General features: G+C 57.3%; 1 protein-coding gene across 12 annotated transcripts in view; it reads left to right on the top strand.

Annotated features, from left to right (window-relative positions):
• Positions 1 to 331: 331 nt before the first annotated feature.
• The window catches only part of SRCIN1 (SRC kinase signaling inhibitor 1), a 69,603-nt gene continuing 46,768 nt past the window's right edge, over positions 332 to 23,166 (top strand). For 3 of the 12 annotated variants that reach the window (XM_061442735.1, XM_061442742.1, XM_061442744.1), the window contains exons 1-2: positions 333 to 537; positions 10,842 to 10,904. In XM_061442735.1, the coding sequence (XP_061298719.1) occupies positions 339 to 537; positions 10,842 to 10,904 (262 nt within the window). In that variant the 5' untranslated portion in view covers positions 333 to 338. Of the gene's footprint in view, positions 579 to 10,841; positions 10,905 to 20,115; positions 20,472 to 20,669; positions 20,846 to 23,166 lie in introns of those variants that run through there. The other 9 variants (XM_061442739.1, XM_061442750.1, XM_061442736.1 and 6 more) reach the window with 8 other exon arrangements.

Here is a 23,166-nt window from a genome sequence, read left to right as displayed (position 1 = left end):
GGGCACGATGCCACCCACCCCACCCTCTCCCTAGGGATGTGCAGATGCTGGTTTGCCATCCCCTTTCGAGGTACATAGTGAATAGAACACCTTAGGGATGCTCCTCCTGCACATCACCCGGAGCTGCCTCTCCTTGTGCATCCCCCATGGGTCCGGCTGCCTCCTCCGCTCGCCGGTGGGCGACGACACACGGGGTGGGGGGGGTGTTATCTTGCCACCAGCCCCGGCTTGCTCCTGGCATTTGATCTAGCCACCTATCGCCGAATAAAACGTAGGGGCCTTTAAGAGGGAGCGGAGAGGGGGAGCCGTCTCCCCGCACATTAATCTCTCATGAGCTAATGTGTTTTTCCCATTTGTTCCTTTGTACATCCCGAGCTGCGCGCTCCCACGCGCATCCCTCCGCGCTCGCTCCCGCTCGCTCGCGCTCCTGCCTCCGTCTCCCATGCTCGCCCGGGCCTGAGCCCCTCTCTCGGAGAGAAAGGAAAGGAAAAAGCAGGCGAGCAAGCAGAGCAGGAATGGGGAATACACCCTCTCAAGGCATGTCACTCTCACTATGTGCATCCATTCTTAAGTAGCAGGTATTTTTTTTATTCGTGTTGGTTTTTTTGCCTCCTCCCTCCATCTCAACCGGGGCAGCGTCGCTGATGCCCAGGGTGGGGGAAAGAATTAGCCCTGGAGTTCGCTGGTGGTGAATCGGTACCCTGGTGGAAAGGTGTGCGTGAAGGCGGCGATGCTCCGGAGGGGCGGTGTGTGTGTCGGGATCGGCTGCGCTGGGGATGCGGTGCCTTGCCTGGAGGCTTCCCCCTGCGCCTCGGACCGATGGGCTTGGGGGGGGGAGATGCTGAGCTGGTGCTGGTGGTGATGCTGCTGCTCGGGGCTGGGTCGTTGTTAGGGCTGCCTGGCTCTGGAGGGATAAAGTAGCTGGAGAGCCACTGTCCTAGAAGCACCGGTGCGGGGAGCTGGAGCGATGGGGTGCTTGGGGGCGGGGGCTCACCGGGGATGCTCGAAGAAACCCGTTGTCGTGCCGCTGGCTGCTCCGGCTCCGTTGTTGCAGCGCTGTGCATTAAACACGATGTTTTGCTGACCGAGCCGGGCTGGATGCTGCCAGGCTCTGGATTTCCTTTCTCTGTGAGCTTGTGGGGACAGATGGGTGAGGAGGAGGGAGGCTGCGGGTGCTCTCCTACCTGCTCTCTCCCCTTTTTTGTTCCTCTCCAGCTGCTGCTGAGACACAAAGGGCAGGGCGAGCCGTGGGGCTGCAAGGTTGCCCCTTTCTCAGCATCCTTGCAGGAGGAGGAAAAATACCTGGGTTTGGGTGTGTGTGTGTGTGTGGGGAGGCGCTGGGGAGGGAAACTTAAAATAACTCCAAAGCCTCCCTGCCCTGTGCCACAGGCGGCTGCTCCCTGCGTGGTTGGGGGTAACAGGTCCGCTCCCACCCGTTCCCTGTGTCACACAGGAGCTGCCCAGCCCCGGTGGGTGACAGGGATGCTGTCGGGGGTCCCTTTGTCTGCCCTCGCTGTCGGGAGCGCCCCGCAGCCTCTCCCCTCTTTGTTCTCTCTGTGTTCTTCGCCCTGGCTGTGGGGAGCCAGGCTGGGGAGTGGTGATGCTTCAGCCTCCGCGCCCACCCACCCACCCGCTGCTGCGTGGGTACCAGCACCCAACTCCCAGGCAAGTTGGGTTTCTCTGTGCTTAGCCTTGGGAATGCGCCTGCAGAGTGGGGCCCTTGGGAGATGCACCCCTTTGTGGGCATCTTGGGGTAGGAAGGGGGTCACATCCAGACACCTCTTGCTTAAGGATGGAAGGGGTCCCTCAGCTCGGCTGGTCCAGGGTGGGTGGGTGTCCACTAGCCCAATACCAGGCAGGGAATTCAGCCCTTCCCTGTTGCTAAATAGGGACCCCAAACTTGCTCAAGCTCTGCCTGGATCCAGCTGTTGGTGTGGGGGGCTGCTGGCCAGGATCCCCCCCTCCTCAGCAAACCCAGCCCAGGGTGCAGGAATGCTCCCCCCCCCCAAAGCTGCCTCAAGCCCCATGGTGGCTCTTCCCTGATTTTAATGAGGAATACATCACCAATGTGCTAATTACTCCCCACCAGAAGCTGCCAGTGTGGAAATGGATCCCCCAGGGAGCTGCTGGTGGGCTGTGACCACCCCGAGGTGGGGGGGGAAGGACCGGATGGGTGTTTTGGGGGGGGGGGGTGAGTGAGCACCCACAGGCCCTGGCAGCTCCAGGGCTGGTGCATTTGTGTGAAGGGAGCTTTAGCCTTTGTCAGGAGCTGTCCCTCCCCTCCCAGCAGGATGGGCAGGGAGTGGTGCTCTCCCCGTTTGGTTTTAGCTGGAATGTCCTGCTCGTGGTCCAGGCGATGCTCTGGGAGATGCTCATCCTGATCGCGGGGAGCTGGGTTGGCATGCTGTGGCGGGGGGAGGAACAAAAGGGGGGGTGATGCTGAGAACTGGCCTGGCGATTGCACTGGACTGGGAGGGAAGCATCAGTGCCAGGCTCAGACCTGGTTCCCCATGCAGGAAAGCTGCACAGTTCCCCCAAAGTGTGGGTTTTCCCTTTTGGGGAAGGGGGATAAAGGCCCCTCTCTGCGTGTGTTTTGCCGGGGGCATCACCCTGCTCCATCCAGGGAGGGCATCTCTGTCACCCCACATCCTCCTCCTCCTCCTCTCTCCTTCCCTTCCCCTGGTGCTCACAGCATCAGCCTCGCAGCAAAGGCCCGGCCTGGTGGGAAACACCCACCCCTGCCTGCCCCTGCTTTCTTTTTTCCACCAACAAATTCCCCATACTAAAGTCTCGCTGTGGGAGCAGGAGGCCCTGGGTGCCCTTCGCTGCCGCAGGGACCCGAGTGGGTGCTCCCTTTGGCACTGGCTGAGAGCATCGTTCCCCATGGACCACTGCTGTGGGGCTGAAAGACCCCACAGCAGCAGCGCCTGCTGAGGGGAGCAGAGCAGGAGGGACGCAGCCCAGCAGTGCAGGGTTTAATTATAAGCATTGATTCCTCTGGTTGCCACACATCGATCCCAACCGGGTGCACGGTGGCTGCCTCTGCGCCCCAGGGACATGCCTGGCACGCATGGATACATGCGAGCGATGTCCCACAGCGTGGAGCGTGGGCCAGGGCTGCAGGGAGCATCCCCACACAGCCAGGGCTGGGTACCTGGTGAGGGGGTGAGTTGGATGTGGTGGGTTAAAAGAGGAGGTGAAGGGGTACGGGTATCCCCAGGCTGCTGTGTGCGTGGATAAGTGATGCTAAAGCTCCTGCTGTTAACGTTTTGGGGAGGAAAGAGGGAGGCTGCAGGCATGGAGAGGCGTTTGGGAGAGGCTCGAGGGTGCAGTGGAGTGGGGTTTGACCTGGGCACAGGGAAGCTGCAGTGTGCAAACAGGGAGGAGGAAGGATGCTGTGCCGCAGTCCCCACTCCTGGGGGGAATCGCTTCCCCATGCTGTTGCTCTGCTCCCGGTGCTGGGGTAGCATCCCCGCCTCGCTGCTATTTGTGATTTATGAAGCACAAACTGCTGCTTGCTCCAGCACTGCAGCTCTTGGCTTGGAGGTGCTGGAGCTCCAGTAAAGCAGTGTGATGGGGACCAGCACCCACAGCCCTGCAGCACCGCTGCCATGGGGCTGGGTGAGGAGCTATGAGAAGGACGCAGCTCCCCCTTTTGTGCAGGCTCCGTGGCTGTGAAGTTCTTCCATCACCAGCGCTTTGCTCAGTGGGCTCGTTCCCAGCCAGGTTTGGTGACCATAATTATTACTGCTAAAACACCCCTAGGTGGGTGAGGCGAGGGATGCCAGGTCTCAGGTCCCACGGGGGTAGAAGCTGCTTGGCCAAGCTCTGCAGAATTACTGGCTCCAAACAGCAGCCAGCAACCCCGTTAGCATCACCATGGTCTGGAGCCCATGATGGGTGCCTGCGAGTGGGTCGTGCCCATAGGCCAGGCTCCATCCCCAGCAGCCGCAGCAAGGCACGAGGATGCAGGCTGGTCCCAGCTCATCCCCGTGAGCATCTTCAGCTCGAGCCGGGTGCTGTTCCCCACCAGCTGTGCTTGCTCCCCATCGAAGGTCCTTGTTAACCCCCCCCTCCTGGCTGTGCCAAGCTGCAGGTGCACCAAGGCTCAAAGAGGCACCCGGAGCTTCAATGCTTGGTAAAAAACCACTGATTTGCTCCTCGCCGCCCAATGGGGATAATAAAAGTTGGCTGTCAGCTGTTTTTATTTTCTCCCTCCCCCTGCCTGGTTTCCACTTTCAGAATGAATGCAAATGAAGATTTTTTAGGGTTTTTTTTGGGGTGTTTTTTTTTTTTCCCCCTTTTCTTAAATGCAGCTCCAACAGAAGGGCTGATGGAGAGGGCTGGTGGGGGCGGGAGGAAGAGGAAAGGAGGGGGGATGAACACTTCTGGTTTGTTTGTTTTTCCCCTCACCCCCATGCTGAAATGTTCTGATTGCAAAGGGAGGAGGGCGAAGGCAGATGATGCATTTGGGTTTCTAGCATAACGAATAGCTCCGGGAGGGGGAAACGTAGCGCCTGCACTCCAGTTCCAACTGGGAACCAGTTTTCCAGCAGCTCTGGGAAAGGAGAGTCAGGAAGCAGCTTCTTTTCCAGTCCCACTCCATAGCCCCTTGCTCAGCTCACCCCACAGTGTCTCAGCCCTTGGAACAGGGCACCTGAAGGAGGATGGGCCGTGGCTGTGGCTGGAGGTGAGGGCTCCATCCTCCTCACCCATTGGTGCTCTCTGCCCTCCGCTCCAGCCAAGCCTGTGCACAGCCTCTTTGGCTGGCATTGTTGGATCTCCTCCACCTCAAGTTTATATATTTCAATTACAGCCTGTTAAAAGCCTCCATGATTCAAGAGCTGCCCGGATTTATGGCTCCTGTCCTGAAGCCAGCCTGGGCATCTCCTGCTTTTCCCTTGCTCCGGAGCTGCGGCCTCACAGAGCATCGTGGTTCAGCCCCCAGCCTGGGTCTTGCTGCCCCACAAGCTCTGCAAGCCACAGTGATGGGAAACAGCGTTAGGCTGCTGATGTCCCTGTCCCCTGGCATTTTCCCTGTGAGCATGGGGATCATAACTCACATTTCCCTGTGAGTTATGGGCGTCAAAATCTTATGGTCAGTGGCTCCCATTAACGGCCTTCATTTCCTATGGGATGCAGGGATACCCAAGGTGGGGAAGGGATGCTGCAACTCCCAGCCCAGCAGCTTGACTTCCAGAGGGATGGATTTGAAAAGTGGTTGTGGCATCTGCTCTGGCTTTTGTGGTTTTCTTTTGTGATGGGATATTTGGAGCTGAACTGGGACCCAGTGCGGAAGGACAGAGGCTCCGATCCCGTTCCCAGCTGAGCTCAGAGGAAGCTGCTGTGGGAGTGGGAGGGAGGGATGGAGAGGTGGAGTGGGATTCCTGCAGGATGCATTTCCCAGTGTAGGATCCCCCTGGTCCTTTCTAAATCCCATGGTGCAATCAGGGAAGGAAGGAAGGATGCAAAAGAGATGAAAATATGGAGGGGAATCCAGTGATGTGCAGGGAGGAAGGGGCTGCACTGGGTTCCCTCTCCAGTTGGATCCAGGCTCAGTACCACAGCCAAATTCCCATGGAATTGATGTGCATGGAACATGCATCTTGCAAGCCTATAGTCAGCCTTATGGCACTGCCTCACCCACCTCCAGCTTTGCCTGGAAGCTCCTTAGGGATCACGAGTGCACCGGGATCCTGATGGTTTTGGGTACCTGGTGCCAGGGATGCCGTAGAGAGAAATCCCTCCTCCAGCTGCCCAACATCTGGGCTTGGTCACTCCTCTCCCAGCATTCCCAAGGGCTTTGAGTGGTTCTGCCCTTCCCGAGCATCCCTTTGCTCGCTCCCATCCATCTGTCAGTGGCTCGGAGGCGGCTCGGCCGAGCTGAGTGCTCAGTAATAGGGTGTGAAACAACCACCTGGCAGTTGACTTTCCTCCTCGCCGTGGCGCTCGGCAAGGGCAGAGCTGGAGATGCAGAACCTCTCCTCTCCCCTGTTATTTGGAGGGATGCTGTCACGCCGCTCAGGGGTTTCTTTGCCTCGGTGCTTTGATGGTCATGAAGCAGCTCTCGCGCTCCGAAAAGAGAGGAGGGAAGGAAGTGTCACTTTGGATCTTCGTGCATGGAAAAACACAGCACCTCCCTCCCGCGATTCCAGTTGGAGCGCTGGGAGAACGCACTGGGAGACAGGAGGGAATGGAGACATTCCTCTGTGAGGCAGCATCAGTGGCCACCTCCTGCCCTGCTTTGGCCAGCACGTGCCTTTTCCTGGCTTCACCATCCTGTTTGCAGTGACCTGCTAGAGGCACCCCGGTGGGAAGGCCCAAACCCCCCCATGTTTGCTCCTTTTCCAGAATCATGGAATTTCAGACTGGTTTGGGTTGGAAGGGACTCGGCTCCAACCCCTGCCACAGACAGGGACCCCTTCCACTGGAGCAGCTTGCTCCAAGCCCCTGTGTCCAACCTGGCCTTGAACACTGCCAGGGATGAGCCCATCCCATGGATCCGTTGACATGGATGAGCCCATCCCAAGCTGTGCTGTCTGTGGGGAGGGCTGGAGGGGCAAGGAGGGCAGGGTGGTTTGGGATGAGAGGACCTCCTCCCCATTGCTATGGGGTTGGCTTTGAACAGTTTTGTTTCCCAGATCTTTTCTTGCTTCCCGGATCATTTGTGCCCCTGTGGAGCATCTCCAGTGGGGAGGGAGCTGCAGTGCCTGGCAGCCCTGGGGACCAGCAGCCCATGTCTGCAAGGGGCAGTGGGTGCATGGTGGGGCAAGAAGCATGAGCTTGGTGTTGGCCAGATCTGGCTTGGATCAGTGGGTGTCACCAAGGAACGTGAAGCAGAGGAGATGCAGTGAGGGAACGTGAAGCAGAGGGGATGCAGTGAGGGAACGTGAAGCAGAGGGGATGCAGTGAGGGAACGTGAAGCAGAGGAGATGCAGTGAGGGAACGTGAAGCAGAGGGGATGCAGTGAGGGAACGTGAAGCAGAGGGGATGCAGTGAGGGAACGTGAAGCAGAGGAGATGCAGTGAGGGAACGTGAAGCAGAGGGGATGCAGTGAGGGAACGTGAAGCAGAGGGGATGCAGTGAGGGAACGTGAAGCAGAGGAGATGCAGTGAGGGAACGTGAAGCAGAGGGGATGCAGTGAGGGAACGTGAAGCAGAGGGGATGCAGTGAGGGACCGTGAAGCAGAGGGGATGCAGTGAGGGAATGTGAAGCAGAGGGGATGCAGTGAGGGACCGTGAAGCAGAGGGGATGCAGTGAGGGACCTTGAAGCAGAGGAGATGCAGTGGGAGCTGCAGAGCCGTGGTCCCCCTCCTGCTGACCGTGCCTGCTGCAGATGAGCACTTGTGGCCCAGGGCTCCAGCCAGCCCCACATTGGGTCCCTTGCAGAAGTGGGGGACAGGGCTATGGGGGTCCCATCTCAATGGCCCCGCTGAAAGCAGCACAGCGGAGGCAGCTCCTGCCTGCTTGCTTGTGCAACAGGCAGGCGCGGCGCTGCCCGCGGGCGGCAGGATCCGTCTCATTTCAGGAGGATTAATGATTCCAGCATCATTTGAAAAACATTATATGGCTCATTAAAAACACATTGCCCAGACTAAACACAGAGCACTTGCGTGTTTCCAGCCCTGCCAGCTCACCTCCCCGTGCCAGCCTGTGGCATTGCCCTCCGCCCGCAGGGCTGCAGGGGATGATGGGGAGGCTGAAGGCTGTGATGGCTGCGTGTGGACCGTGGCCATCCGCCTTTCCCTTTCCTCTTCCAGCTTCTTCCAGGAGCAGCCAGGGGCAGGCAGCCCGCTCGGGAATGCTGTTCCCTTGGGATTATTTGGTGACGGGTGTGCTTTGGGGAAAGGACAGCAGTGCACGGCTGTTGGGAGCATCCTCTGCCCTCACCTCCCTTGTGTGCCAAGAGCGGGAGGCTCATGGAGAGCCCGTGTGCCCTCTAAAGGGACCTGATTCCCAGGGGGAAAGGGACCAGCAGTGTCTCCTTCCCCCCCTCCCATACCTGCTCTGTTTCTCCCCCTCCTCCTTTCCCACACTCCTCCTCCTTTCTCTCGCCTTCACTGCTTCCTTTCAACTCTGTGGTGGTGGGAATCAAAGAGGAGAGCAGTTTGGGATTGTCAGTCCTTCCTCATCCGCTGCGCTGCGTGGAAAGCAAAGCTGCTAAAGGACACCCAAGGACATTCAGATGGCGCCTTCCCCGCTCCTCTCCCTGCCCTCCTCCTCTTCCTCACCTGCAGAGAGCAATGCCATGCTCCTGCCCTTCTCAACCTGCCCCATGGCACAGCCAGGGCTTGGCCAGCTCCTGACTCTGCCTGTGCCTCTGGTTTGCTCTCATCGTGTGAGCTGCCCAGGCTCTGTGGTGTGAAGCAGCATCCTCTTCATGGAGACCTGGAGAGGCTCCTGGAGGATGGAGACCTAGAGGATGGGGACCTGTGAGCATCTTAGAGGATAGACCTAGAGGATGGGGACCTGTGAGGATCCTAGAGGATGGAGACCTAGAGGATGGGGACCTGTGAGGATCCTCGAGGATAGACCTAGAGGATGGGGACCTGTGAGGCTCCCTTGAGGCTTGCACAAGAGTGCAAAAGGGCCCCTGATAACGCTGAGCCCTGTGGAACCAGCACATGTGGTAGCATGGGGTAGGATCCCTTTGGTCTGGGAGCTTCCAGGACCAGCTCCATCCCCAGGATGCAGCAGGACCTCGAGCGAGGGGTTGGCTGTGACTTGGCATCTCAGCCAAAGTTAACTGCTGCTCCGCGGATAATAATGAGCTCCTCTGAGCTGTCAGTCCCAGCTCTTCACAAAGCAAGGCTGTTATCTCCCTTCCACACGTGGGGAAGCCAAGGTGCAAGTCTTTTGCCCAAGGTAATGTAGAGTGAAGCAGAGACTGAAACCAGGAGCTGGGATCTGCTGCTGGGCCTCAGCTTGGGATGCTTGGCAGTGCTGAAAACACCCCCAGCCTTTTCCTCCCCCCAACACCAAGAGCATCCTGAGGATTGAAGAGCTCAGTCTTAGTCTATGGAAAATGTATGAGAGGAACCACGTTTGTCCCCCTCCTTTTTATGATTTCATAGAATCCCTGAATGGTTTGGGTTGAAGGGACCTTAAAGCTCCTCCAGCTCCAAGCCCTGACACAGACAGGGACCCCTTCCACTGGAGCAGCTTGCTCCAAGCCCCTGTGTCCAACCTGGCCTTGAACACTGCCAGGGATGGAGCAGCCACAGCTCCTCTGGGCAACCAGCACCTCATCACCCTGGGCAGGCTGGCACCTATGGCCCAGCACCCTGCCCTCAGTGAGGTACCGCAGCCACGACCAGCAGCAGCTTCGCTCCGGAATGGTTCCTGGCATATTCCAAAGCATGGCATGAATAATTAAATCCAAACTGCAATTATCAAACAAACGAATAAAGCACGTCTAGGAAGGATTTCCCACTTTTCTGTCTTTGTTTCTCTCCTGTTGTGCCTTGAAGGTTATTTACTCTCTCTGGGCATGAAATCCATTCCCAAGCCACAAGCGTTTGAATCCACACCTTGACCCACAGGGATGCTCTGACAGAAGGGAGCTGGGGGGGGGGAGCTGCACATTCTGAATTCCCCCTGCTTGGATCTGAGGGTGAGATCCCACCGCAAAGCATCCCGGGAGCATCCCGGGAATGGCAGAGCAAAGCTTCAGCAGCATTGGGAGGGTTGAGTCCATCAGTGCCGTTTTATTGTGGGATATTGAGTTAGAAACAGGGTTCATCCCCCCTGCTGCCCTCCTCCTTCTCCTTGCTGGGCAAGGGGGGCCTCATCTCACCCCAGAGGGCAGCAATGGAAGAACTGACACCAGAGCAAGAGCACGTGGAGCAGAGACAGGCTTGGGACAAGGGGACAAATGTCCCCTGGCTGTGATGGATGAGCTGAGCTGCCTCTTGGCCACGGGTGCTGCTCTGCCCGCTTGCCAGCAAAGAAAGAGATCCTTGTGGGTGCTGAGGTCTTGCTGGCTTGGCTGTCCCCTGCCTGCCCCTGCCCTTGTCACCCCGCTCCTCCAGGCACAGGGGCTTGCAAAGGGGGAGGAGGACCAAACCCCCCCATGGCCCTAAAAACAAAGGCTCAAAGCAGCTCGGGGCTGTTTTGCTGGGAGCCAGGGCTCAGCGCCTGCGGGCAGGATGCTCAGAGAGGGGGGGGTCCGGCTCTGGGGGGCTCCTTGGCAGAGCCTCTTCCCCCCCGTATTCACCCATCTCAGTTCTCAGCGTTGTGCTCATGTCTCTCCCTGTGAGGAGGTCCAAGCCCCACAGAGCTGGGGTGAGGAAGGTGCTTTTTGGTGCTGGCATTGCCCAGGCTGCACTGCTGCTCTCATCACCTCGAGCTTGCGCAGCTTCACGTAGGACAGACAGGTCCAATCGGAGTATGTGATGCAAAAAACACCCTGAGAAACCCATCTTCTCTCATTCCCCCTTGCTCTTCCATGCCCACAACCAGCATCCTGCGCCCGGGCTTGGCAAGACCCCACAGCAGCAGCGGATCGGGGCATCCTGGGGTTCCTTTGCAGCCCGGTGTTTGCTCCCCTATGCATGGGAGCAACCCCCCCATGCGCAGACAAGGGGGTGTCTGGCACCGTGGCCATGGGGTGGAAGGGGGCTGCTGCTCCCGTTGCCCGCACAGGGAGGCCAACCCCAGCTCCCCATCGCTCCCAGCACCGGGTTTCATTCTCAGACGCTTCCTGCCGCTGCTCTTTTGTTTCACGATTATGATGTGTTTGCTTGCTCTCATTTATTTGTTTATTCCCCTCCATCCCTGGCAAACTTTCCTGCCTGGATCGCGTTCATTCATGAATCTCCTCCTTTCCTGTCCCTAACCAGGGCTCGATCGAATTGCAGGAGGGAAGAAGCCAGGACTCTGTTCCCTTTGTTTAAAGTCTCCAGGTCAGTACCGGGGCTGGGGGCCAGCAGCGTGCTCCTCCCCATACCTGCTTGTTTCATGTTTGATGTTTGCTCCTTCCCCACCCTTCTTCCAGGTGCAGGGAATGTGGTGGGTGAGAGCAGCACCTTGAGCTCCTTTCGGGGTGTTTATAGGAGGTCTCTTGGTTGCATTGGTGGCTAAGGCATCAGCCCCCATCCCTTTTTGCAGGGAAGGCTTTCTGCAGTTGGAGGCATCACTGATGCTCCAGGAGGGACCATTTCTCCACTGAGCGCTGGAGCTTGCAAGGTTTGGGTTTCTTTTCCTGGTTGGGAATATGAAGGGAAAGCTCTCAAAGGGGAAGGAGAGGAGGATGCTGGCTCTCTGGGGGTTAGGAGGAGAGGCAGGTGCCTTATTTAGGAGCCGGCTGGGGAAGTGTGGCTGGTTCAGAAGAGCTGTAAGAGGGGAAGTGTGGTGGAATCTGTTCAGCAGCAACCCCTGCTGGGTCTGTCATAATAATAGATTTGATTTCGGTGGCATCTGCTGGCCTCTAACAGGCTGTTTGCGTTGCCAGAGTGTCTCTGCAGTGATTTCAGCTCTTCTTTTTTGGGAGGCTGAAAAGTGCACCCGAGCCCTGTCAATCAGGGCAGCAGCCCCAGGCTAAATAACCCCCAAAGCAGCAGAGCTGAGCGATGCAGGTGATCAGGGAAACATCTCCCTTCACCCAAACCTCCTTGTTCATCAGCAACATCACTCAGTTGGATGCTCTGGGGAACAGCAATGGGGTGGGCTCTTTAGGAGCTGTCCTGAAGACTTTGGTGGCTTCCTGCCCCGGAGCAGGTAGATTTTCTGTGCTGGTTCTAGCTTGAATGTATGGGGAGAGGCACCAGCCTGTCTTATGGCATGAGTTCCTTAGCTATAAGCTCTTTACTGTGAGGGTGGTGAGGCACTGGAACAGGTTACCCAAAGAAGAGGTAAATGCTACTACATCCCTGGTAGCGGTCAAGGCCAGGTTGGCCAGGGCTTGGAGCACCTTGCTCTAGTGGAAGGGGATTGGAACTGAATGATCCTTTCCAAGCCTAACTATTCCATGATTCTCTGTGGCTGTCAGGCAGGGCTGTGCTGGGGGACCCAGGCTGGAGATGGAGGAAATCAAGCTTGTAATAGGTGGGGTGTGCCAGGCCTCCCCAACCCAGAGCCTTCGTGGTGTAAAACCAAGGCAACGGAACAGTGCACTGTAACTTAATTGCCTTGTTGGAATGAAAGCATTATTCCATGGGATAATGGGAGTGGGGAAGCAGGATGAAGACAGCCAGGTCCTGCCTCCATATGAGGGTATGGCTTGGGGTGCTAAACGCTGTTCTAGCTCATTTGCTGCCCTGGAATTACACATGGAATTGCATTCCGGGCTCCAAATGGTGTGCATGCTTTGCCCCTCAGCTGGAGAGCAGATTGCACGACTGCTTCCTTGGGAGAAGGCTGGAAGGCTGCTCCTGGCTGTGGCTTCTATTGCTCCTCATAGGAGCCTGGAGTTGGCTCTCCAGACTGGAAGCACAGCCAGCCCTGGTGGGTTCATCACTGGTGCTCGTGGGGAGGGCTGCAGGTCCTGCTGGTGCTGAGCCTCAGTGTACTGGGGGAAGAAGTAGCCTAATGGTGATGCTTTGCTGGGATTCCCGGTCTTGAGTGGAGGTGTTAAAACCAGCACAACAAGGAGGGCTGAGGGGTGGGGGTGAAGCGTTTGTGGGGTTTTTCTGCATTCAAGGGATCTTTTTAAGACCCTATTTCAAGAGGAAAAACCCCTCTCATCACCCAGTTTGACCCCAGCTGTGTGACGGAGGCTGTCAAGTCCCCGCTCTAACTCCTGCACGGGGAAGGTAACTTGTGGCTGAGCGGATGCTGTCTTTCACCCTGCCTCGGTTCAAAGTGGGAAGCGATGGAGAAGCCGCCCTGCTCCGTGCAGGCTCTCCCTGGTCCTGTTGAACGCATTTCCCTTCTCCGTCTGCGTGTCTGACGCTTCAGCTTCCCGCTATCAGATCCCGTTCCGCCTTTGTCTGAACAAGATTAAAGAGCCCCCCGCTCTCAGAAGCTGCATCCTAGCCGAGGTGAACGCATAGACAGTTATAAGGTCATCCTGCAGCCGGGTAACGATGCTGCTTAATGAGCTTGTCTCCCATGGAAAGGAGGTGGCTTTGACCCCTTCTGAAAGGCTGCTGGTACCCGCTTAGGTGAACAGAGCCACGGCTTGGTGATGGGAATCAGCACTGCTCTTTCATCCTGGCTCGTGTTCCGGCAGTGATGCGGCTCAGGGTGACCCTGGAGGCAGGCAGGGAGGTTTATGAGGTGTCTCTGGTTTCCCAAGTCCTGTTGCAGGCAGACAGGATGCAACAGGGACTCATTAGATGGAGCCAAGCCCCAGGACCGAGAGGGGAGAAGCAAGGGATGGGGCCGAGCTGGGAAGGTCCATGCTGCTTGGATGCTGAGGATACACTTGTTGTGGCTTTCCCAGGGGAAGGACAGGCAGGAATGATGCTGGCTCGTACAGACCAAAGGGCGAGGGGCTCCTGGCTACCATGGGACAGGGAACGGGGATGTCCCCATCTGCTGCTCAGCAGCTCCCCCTCACTTCTCCCCTTGCTGGGGCTCCCCAAGTCAGGATGCTAAAGCAGCCCATGCTGCCTGAACACTTTTCCCTGTTATAAGCAACCCAGGGAGAAATAATTCACAGAGTCAATGGCTTTTTAATATCTCTGTGCTTCAAGTCAACTTCCAGTGCAGTCATTTGCCTTTTAATTAAAATCATTGCTTCTCCCCCCACATGCAATTTCCACCTCAACACGGTCCAGGGCCATGGAACCCCATAGGTGATGGAGCTCCCTTTCCAGCCAGCACCCAGAGACGGACGGGGCTGATGGTGGTGGGATGAGTCCCTGGTAATGGGGGGGGGTCTCAGGAGTGCAAAGAGATCCCTAAAATAGAGCCAGGAGCGGGTGGGAGGGACATGGCCCCTCTGTGCTCCCTGTGGGGTGTCTGCAGTGCCGTGCTGACAGGGAATGACGAGCTCCAGACTTGTCAGCGCCGGTGATGTACCTATAATTACTGTCTGATGTGCCAGAATTAGACTGGGAGCTGAGGAGTTTGATGCAGACGTGAGTGTCCTTGGCTGCCAGCGAGAGGTTTAACAAGTGCGAGGCTGCAGGCAGAGCAGATCCCAGCCCTCCCCGGGGGCTGCTCCTCTCTTTTCCTGCTGGGAATGGACTTCTGGGAGGGATGGATGAGGTGCAAGGCCCAGCCCCGGGACCTGGGGTCTGCAGTGGAGGCTGCTGCTGGGGAATGGGTTGTTGCATTCAACTACTGGTTTCATGGGGTGGTGTGTGAAACCCCAGCTCCCCGCTGTGACCAAGCCATGGGGCTGACCTTCCCCATCCTCCAAACTGCATCTAAGCACCAACCTCTTCCCAGTGTTCCACCAGTGCAAACCCCTCAGACCCTTATTCAGAGCTATAGAAAGCCCCCAAGACGGCTGCACACCCTGTAGCATCCCTCCAGTCAAGGCACTTTTGCCTATCTCCTGTATCACTTGCCTGCTTCTTCCCATGGTTTCTGGTTCCTCAGCTCCCATCCGTGGCTGTGGCCGTCTGTCACCAGCAGTGCTGGGTGTAAGTGATGCGTACTCCCAGCCTGCACCAAGGTATTAAAGCCTTTATCGTAGTCCAGGGCCTGTAATTCACAGCACAAGAACCAATAAATGGGAATGATTCACAATCGTTTAGCAGCTTCTGCTCAGGAAGAGGGAGACCAGGACCTCAATTAAGCTATTTGTAAATTGTTAATTTAAGCATTTCACTCAGATGCCTTAAATTGTTCCCTCCTGCAGTTTACAAATGGGTAAAGAGCACAGAAATATAAATGGAGCAGTGGGGAAATGCCATTTAGTTCCCAGTTTTTGGCAGTGGTAATAGCACACTGTAGCTAGCGGTGCTTTGATTTAAATCAGAGTAAACCAGGGCTGCCTTCAAAGTAAGATTGACTGGGAAGCAGTGGATTTCTGGTAATGGGGACTGGCATAGGGGCGTTGAGGGTGTGATGCTCCCAGGGGATGAGGAGCTAGGGGTTGCCAAAATGCCTGGGCAGCTCCGGAGTTGCTGATCCCAACACCAGGGATGTGTGCTTGAGGCTTTTTTTCCATGCCCTGCAAAGTAACTGTTAAACCCCTTCTACCTTTCCTCTGGGTTTAAGCCAGGTGACTGCTTCCCTTCTGGCATGGGTGTCCTGGAGAGCTTTGGCTTTCCAGGTGGGTAAGGAGTAGCATCAGCATCATTGGTTGGTCCAGATGGATGCGGCTCCCAGGGCTTGCTGTGACACCCCCTGATTCATCCCATCCTGCAGGTTTGCCCCCAGGCACTCAAAGAGTTTAGCATTTGCAGAGCTGCTCCGTGCCAAGTGGTTTGAAGAGCCATGAGCCTCCTCTGTGGCACTTGGGATCTCTGCTTCCCCAGAAAGTGCTGGGGAGGAGGGAGCTTGTGGCCCCCCAAAACCCAGCACAGCCCTTGCCAAGGCTTTCTCTCTGCAGAGCTAAAATGGAAAGCTCCTTCCAGAGACCTGGACCAGGATCTGATCCTGCACCAAGTGCTGCTGCAGCTGGCCCTGGCGTATGTTCCCTTTGCTATTTTAATGCAGAACAGGGCACGTCTCCTCTAAACCCCCCCCCCTGGCTCCAGGATGGGACAAGGCTCAGCTCTGAATCCCGTTGGTCGAGTGGGATTTGCTGCATCTGCGCTCAGCAAGTGAGCAAAAGGAGAAGGGTGCTGAAGTACCCTGAGCGTGGAAGGACTTGGTGCTGTGCCACGGCACCGGGTGGGAGCCGGGTGCTGCGGGCGCCAGCCTGGCCCGGGAGGTGTTGGGTGCCGCAGCAGCTCGGGGCTGCGCTGCGCTGCCAGGCACCGCTCGGCTTGTGCCGTTCGTGGAGCAAACTCTCGCTTCCCCGCTTCTCCAGGCGGGTTTTGGCTTCCTCACCAGCTGGGGAGCAAAACCCCAGCCCCATGGGCTCACCAAGCGGGCGCCCGACGGAACAGCTTGGGATGCGACTGTGAGCCGAGCCCCGGCGCACGGCAGCACCGGTCCCCGTGGGAGGCTGATGCACCTCCGGGTGCCAAGTCCTCCCTTCGGCTCCACCTGCCACCGCTTGGCACATCCCGGCTTGGATCCGTGATGGGCTCTGCCAGCGCTGCCGGGTGATGCCAGCCTCGGCAGATGTTGCCTGCAGCCTCGACAGGCGGAGCAGCCACGTGGAGCTGGTTTCTCTCCTGCAGATCTGTTCCCTTTAGGGATGAGCCATCTCCCGAGCTGCTTTGACACCTCCGGGGGCTCGCGGGGGTTTAAAAAGAGGTTTTTTTATTGCTTAAGAACTTATCAGCTATCAGTTGGCTGGGTTTAATGAGAAATTATGCTCCGTGGCCCTTCAGCTGTGAAATGCATTGAGTGCATTTAACTGTGTGGTGTCGAAAGGTCTCCAATGGATATTTTATTTTCCTTTCCTTTATCTGGCTTCTTCCCCATTTCTGATAGCAGCAGACATGCATCTGGTGTGGTCCAATCAGTGCCTCCGAGATGGAAAAGACCTTTCTGTCCACCCAGCTCTAAGCTGCCCTGAGACCAGCGCATCCCTTGTGCACGGGTGAGGGTGTTCTTCACGCCTGTGACACCCTGAGGACTGAGATAAGGTCTGATATAAAGCGCCTGACCCACAATCACAGTCCCCACCGCTATATCGAGGCAGGGCTCGTGTCTTAATGGGGCCTTTTCTGGCCCAGTGATGGGCATTGTGGAGTGAGAAGGGGAAAGAGGGACCCTGATTTCCCATCGGGTCTGCACTGCCCAGCTCAGTGTCGCGCCAGGGTGGATGCTTTAAGCAGAGGCTCCTTCTTTTTCCCCCCGATGCTTCAAGCGCCTGGGGACAAGCAAGGAAAGGCTCTGTCCATGGGGATGCCAGAACAGCTCAAATCCTACATCTCTTTCTCCCCAGCCACCAGGAATAGGGCACGTCCATTCCCACAAGGTGGACCTGGCCCTAGCAGCGCAGCACAGGGCATGCAGTGGTACTGAGCATGGAGCTGGAGCTCCCGATGTAAGAGGGATGTGGAGTGAGTTCAGAGGAGGCCATGGGGATGCTGCAAGGGCTGGAGCAGCTCTGCTCTGGAGCCAGGCTGAGAGAGCTGGGCTGGGCCAGCCTGGAGAAGAGAAGGCTCCTAAAGGGGAGACCTGAGAGCAGCTCCAGTGCCTAAAGGGGCTGCAGGAAACCTGGAGAGGGGCTTGGGACAAGGGATGTAGGGCCAGGCCAAGGGGAATGGCTTGAACCTGCCAGAGGGGAGACTGAGATGAGCTCTTGGGCAGAGTTCTTCCCTGTGAGGGTGCTGAGGTGCTGGCACAGGGTGCCCAGAGATCTTAAGGTCCCTTCCAACCCAAACCAGTCTGGGAATCTATGATTTGCTCCTGGTTAACACCTCTTTGCCTCCCTGAGCATCCTTGGCTGCCTGGTGCAACAGGTTCCTGCTCCTTCTCCAGCACTGGAACTCAGCATCGCTGCTCTGAGCAGCATCTCCTTGGTCAGTCCCCAGTATCTCGTAGTTTAAATGATGTACAATAGGCCTACTGTGAGCAGCGTGTCAGGGCACCGCATGCATGAATATTGCTGTATAGACTGCGTGTGCTGAGCCCAGTTGTGAGCAGATACAAAGCTGTGCTCTGTGTCCCGGCTGTATTCCCACCCCATGACTGTCTTACTGTGCGGATTGAAGTGGTGCCGGGGCAGAGCGAGGCTTCATTGTGCTCGGGGCTGTACACTGGCATTGTGAGATGCAATCATCTTTCTAAAGAGCTTACAGAGTAAATAGGAGGATGGAGATGGAGGAATCGGCTGATGGAGGGAAGAGGCCGGAGCTGGCACCAGCGGCTGGAGAGCAGGCACAAGAGCAGGGCAATGGGCATCCTTCTCCCCTGCAGGCAGGTTTGATGCTGTTGCTGTCTGAAAGCAGCTCCTTGTGTAGCTGCTAAGAGCCATGTCTGGCATTGCAGGTGTAAATGGGGATGTCTCACCCTGGTGTGTTAGCTCCTCTGACCAGCCTCTCCCTGGGGCTCGCGTTGCTGGCACACAGCAGGTCCCTGGTGAGGATGAGGTGTCACTGAGAAATGGGCTTCTCACATGTGCAAGTGACTCAGGTTTGCACTGCAGAGAAGTCGGAGCCTTGGAAGCCCCAGAGGGGGAAGATCCCCCTTGGACTTGAAAGCAATCATTTGCCTCCGTGATGGAGCAAGGCTGGGTGTAGGGAATGGTGCCTCTTCCCACAGTGACAGCAGGACCATCCCTGTGGTGATGGTGCAGCAGGCGGTACTGGTGGGAGCTGGAGGTGATGGAAGCATCCTGGGGTAGACCTGGGTGCTTGGTGCTGCCCTTGGCATTCCACGGCAGCTCAGTTCCCCATTGGAAATAAGGGATGTGTGGGGGTCTGACCTGCAGGAGAGAGGGCACCATCCATGTGATGGATGTGAGACAGCAGCAGATCTGCAGGCGGGCCCTTCTGAGCAGCTTTTAACTGATAATAATGCTTATTTACTCCTCATCGCAGAGCAATCAGAATTAAAAGGTCACCCCATCCTCTGGCCCTCCCCACAGCAGGAGTGAGCCAGGTTTCAGGGATCAGCAGGAAGGACAATTAATCCTGCTGGCGGTAATGGTGTTTGCTTTTCCCATGTAGCATCCTCCCATCCCCAGACACTCTTTGTGCCCCAAACCTCCAGCTTCAGCTCTAGCATCCTGTGATAGGGAGCACAGGGGAGATGCTGTGGGTCCTGGCATGCAGGAGGGCCCCAGATCTGCTGTTTGCCCTTGGCTGTGTCTCCTTGCCTCTCACCTCTGTTGCCTGTATTGACTCAAAGCTCTTTGGAGCAAATCCTACCCCTTCCCCATGGTGCTGGCCGAGCAGAGCACAGCTGCTGTGCCAATACAAATAACACACAGGGTACACATGATAGTTGTGATATCAATATGAAGGGAGAGATGCCCTTGGTCCCAAACTGAAGGAGAAAGGGGAATAGGCCCCTTCTATGTGTACGATGTGCAGGAGCCAGCTCCTCCTGAAGTGCTCAGCAAAGAGGACCATGGTTTTGGGGGGTTGTCAATGCAGTGAATGCCTGTGCCAGCTGTGACTCACATCTAAGGCTGTTGGAGAGCCTGGAAGGGCTCCAGCCCTCCCAAGCTTCTCCCTTCTTGTCCTGCCACTGCTGGGCTCTGAGCCACGAGTCCTCCTGCCCCCCCCCTTCCCCTGCTCCATGCATGCCTCAGTTTCCCCATCTGTGAAATGAGGATAAAACCAACCTATGGGTCTTTGGTATGAGGGCTCTACAGCCCTTCCCAGCCAGGCCTGAGTGGGCTCGGGTGGTTGTAAGTCCATGAGAGATCCTTCAGGATGTCAGAATGAGCTGGATGGAGGCAGAAACACCGGGAATGGGGGATGGAGGAAAACAGGAGGAGTTTGCAAAGCCACAGTGCAAGTGTTCCCCTAAATGCATGTGCAGGTGGTTTTGGGGTGCTGCTGGAATTCGCTCTCAATTGCATCGCCCCAGTGTTTGGGTGCTGCTTGACCATCGGGGATCCTTGCAGGACAGGTCAGGGCCGTGCTGGGGTGTCACGGCCTTGGGTTGGGGAAAGCCTGAGTTATGGAGTACCTGTGACGAGGTCAGCATCTTCCTTGTGGGGAGAGGCAGGAAAACACCCACAGAATGCAGGCATAGCAATGGTCTTCGTTAGCTTGGGTGAACCAAGAGGAGCTGGCTTGTGCCTCCAAGTATCCCTCAGGTCATCACTGCCTGTTCATCACTCCTTCAGGGTGACTTCATCAACCCCTGCCCATGCCAGCCTGGAAATGGGCTCTGCTGTTACCCTGCATCCTCCCAGGGTTGCACCCAGAGCCAGGGCGGATGCGGGAGCACAGGAAGGGCTCCTTGAGCCGATAGCCCCATCACCAGCCCTTGCTTTGGCAGGGCAGGGAGGGGACAGTGGCAGCGCTGGTGGCTGAGCACCAGCTCCTGGCTCCCAGCCCATGTGATGTGTTTGAGGGGGCACGTTGACATTTCCAGCAGAAGAGAAGGGGAAAAAACACACCCGGAGACCTACAGGGAGCTCCGAGCCGCCTGAACCAGGAGAGCAGGAGACACAGGCATCGGAAGAGGAATCGAAGCGGGAAGGGAAGGGAGAAGTTGTTGGGATAGGGAAAGGATGTGAGGAAAAGTGCTGGCTGGCAGCCGGGAGGATGCAATGGCGGCTGGCAGAGGAGCTGTGGCACTGCCTGTGAGCCATGGAGACAGCCCTGCCGCGCACCCCTCGCTAGTTTGGGGGCAGCAGTGGGGACTGACGGGGGCCAGGACCCGGGTGGCAGCAGGGCACCAGCTCCGGAGCTCCTCCAGGCACCCAGCGCTGCTCCGGCTCCGCTTCCCGGTGCGGGGGATCCGGCTCTGGATGTGAGGGATCGGTGTCCACAGGGTTGAGCGCCGCCGGTCGCTGCGTGCAGCTTTCCTCCGGGTCAGCGCCGTGTGATAAGGTCGGTACCACCCCAGCTCGCTGCATCCGTGTTTAATAACGATCCGATCCCGTATTTCATTAACACAAGCATCTCAAGCGGCTCCATCCGTCTCCTTAGATTTAACTTGACGTGTCGCTTTAAATGCCAAGTGATCAGGAAAAGCATCTTTCCCTCGGTTTAAACATATGCGATGAGATGCGTGTGTTTGTCACACAGATTTCGGAGCCCTGCTCCGAGCCGTCTCCTGGTTCCTCTCGGCTGCCTGGGTACCACCATGCTTCCTCGCTGGGCAAAGCATCCCTTTGGAGCTTCCCCTAGAGCCGTGCCGAGGCTGCGGGAGCAGGAGAGACCCGCCGAGCCCGGGGACTACAGGCTCACTCCGTTGCTCGTGGGTATGGACCAGGGGGGGTGACGCGATGGGGATGCAGGCACCAGGTGATGCTGGTCCCTCGGGGATGGTCCCAGCACCATGAAGGTGGGCTCTGCCCCCCGGGAGGTGATAGTGTGGGGCTGGGTCGGATGCTTATTGGGGTGGGAGGAGGCAGCAGGGCTGCAGGCAGATGCTGCTGCCCTCCTTTTGCTTGACTAAACCTCGCTGCCTGGACAGCTTCTGACTGGTGCTGGTGGAAGGGCCGGAGCTCTCCTTGTGATGTGCCCTGGTGTGGGTTAAGAAGTGCAAGAGAGAGCAAGAGGGTTTGCTCTGTGCCAGCGGGAGGGATGGAATCTGCCTCTGGGGATGGTGCACCTCATCCTAGTGTCACCTACAGCATCCCACTCCGAGGTGGGATGTACTGGGGAATGTGGTGCCAGCCAGGCGCTGTAGGGACTGTGTGCTTCAGTGTCCTCATGCCCTGTGGAGAGGAGATGACGTGTCCCAGCAGCATCCCCATGCCATGTGCACGCAGGGTCTCTCATCAGGCTGTCGGTGAAGCATTGTCGCATCTCACGCCATGATTTTGGATTGGGAGAGGCTTTGGATGTGGGTCTGAGCAGGTTGTTTTCAGCATTCCTGATTTTTAAGTAGCTGTGACTAACCATGCTGGCACAGCGGGCTGTGGCCACCCGCCTACTTGCTACCTGGGCGCTTATAAATAGGGTCTGTTCTCCACACCCCATCAGGAGCCTTCCTGAGCCCCTCCATAACACCAAACCAGCTCCTTCCAGCCTCTCCCCCGCAGCCACCAGAGCTGGCATCACCCCATCTCCTGGCAGGAATCACTCCAAAAGGCAGCTCCCCCATAATTCCAGCCTGGAGGCTGCGGGAGCAGCACTCGGTGCTGTGGCTGGACCTGCTGAGCTCCGGGCTGTGCATCCAAGCACATCACGATGGCAGCAGGAGCCAAGTCTTTGGAAGAGTTGGGTCTTCCCGTGCCAAGGCAGAGATGGGCCAAGTGTTGTGCCGGGCTGAGCAGCCAGTGGTCCCCAATGTGCCAAGCTGGGTAAAATCCCCCTCCTGGGCGCTTTCTCATGGAGCTGAGCTCTGTGGTGACTCCAGGCTGCAGCACAAGGGCTGGAAAAGCCATGGGTTTGGCTTGGATTCTTCCCTTAGCGATGATGGGAGGGGGGGTGGTTCCCTCCCTCAGCCCTGCCGTGCTCTATCAGATGAATTAGCTCCTGATAGGGTGCAGCACGTTGAAGCTCCTGTCAGCAGCTCCCTCGGTCAGCATCGCTGCGCTGACGGCAGGAGATGAGAGGTGCTGCTGAGCTGGCTTAGAGAATGGCACCCAGTGCGTTTGGCACAAGGGGCCGGAGCATCACCCCTGCATCATTTCCGTGCACGGGAGGCGTCTCCCATCCTTTAACCTTCCTCTCCATCCACTTGTTGCATTTTGTCTCTGCCTTCGATCTCAGGCTTCTCCGAGGTGCAGCTTTGCCTGTGTTCCCGAGCTGGTGCATGCCTTGAGCAGCAAACAGCCTGGCTCTTGGCTATAAGCTCACAGTTGCCTATGGCCATGGGCCAGGCTGGAGGCTCCTGCTGCCTGACCACGCTTGCCCGTTCCCGTTTCTCCCATCATGGAAGCGGTTGTGGCAGCCTTGCTCTCTTTAGTGACTCTCCTCAGTGTCTCATTAGAGGGAACAATGGTCCTGTCAGGAACTCATTTCTGGTCGTGATGTGTGTTCCCTCCTCCTCTCTGCCAGCACCTCCTCACCCCCTGCAGGCTCCACAACCTCCCCGTGCCTCTGCACTCTTGCTCTGCTTGCAAAGAGATGAGAGGAAGAAATTAATCCAAAGCTCTGACTGGGAGCTCAGATGATGCCCTCCTTCCATCCTCCATCCCTCCATCCTCCCTCCCTCCATCCTCCCATCCCTTCATCCTCCACCCCTCTGTCCTTCCCTCTCTCTGCCCCTCCCTGGAGCTGCACCACATGCAGACATGCATCTCCCATGCTCTCTGCCACACCAAGAGCTGGCTTTGGAGCCATTTTCTTCCAACTGGACCCAACCCTCATCCCTTCCCCCTCTCCCACCTCCCTCCCTCTGCTCTGGGCTAAGAGGAGCCATCGATTTGGTGTCTTGAAGTGATGCCTGATAGATTGGAATTGATTTCCAGAGGCATTTGTCTGAGCAGCTCCAGGCAGGAGCGCCCAGGACCCGTGCTGTGACTTGGCTTTGCAGGAGCGTGATGGGTACGGCTGTGCCTCTGGGGCTATTCCTGAGCTGAGGCTCTGTGCCTCAGTTTCCCTCTCCTGTCTGGCTCCAAAGGGGATCCCC

The sequence above is a fragment of the Pezoporus flaviventris genome, unplaced genomic scaffold (assembly GCF_033815535.1).
Source record: "Pezoporus flaviventris isolate CSIRO_AGI_PZ_B2104156 unplaced genomic scaffold, CSIRO_AGI_Pfla_v1 ptg000252l, whole genome shotgun sequence".
Classification (NCBI taxonomy): domain Eukaryota; kingdom Metazoa; phylum Chordata; class Aves; order Psittaciformes; family Psittacidae; genus Pezoporus; species Pezoporus flaviventris.
This window is presented reverse-complemented; position numbering and strand designations above follow the sequence as displayed.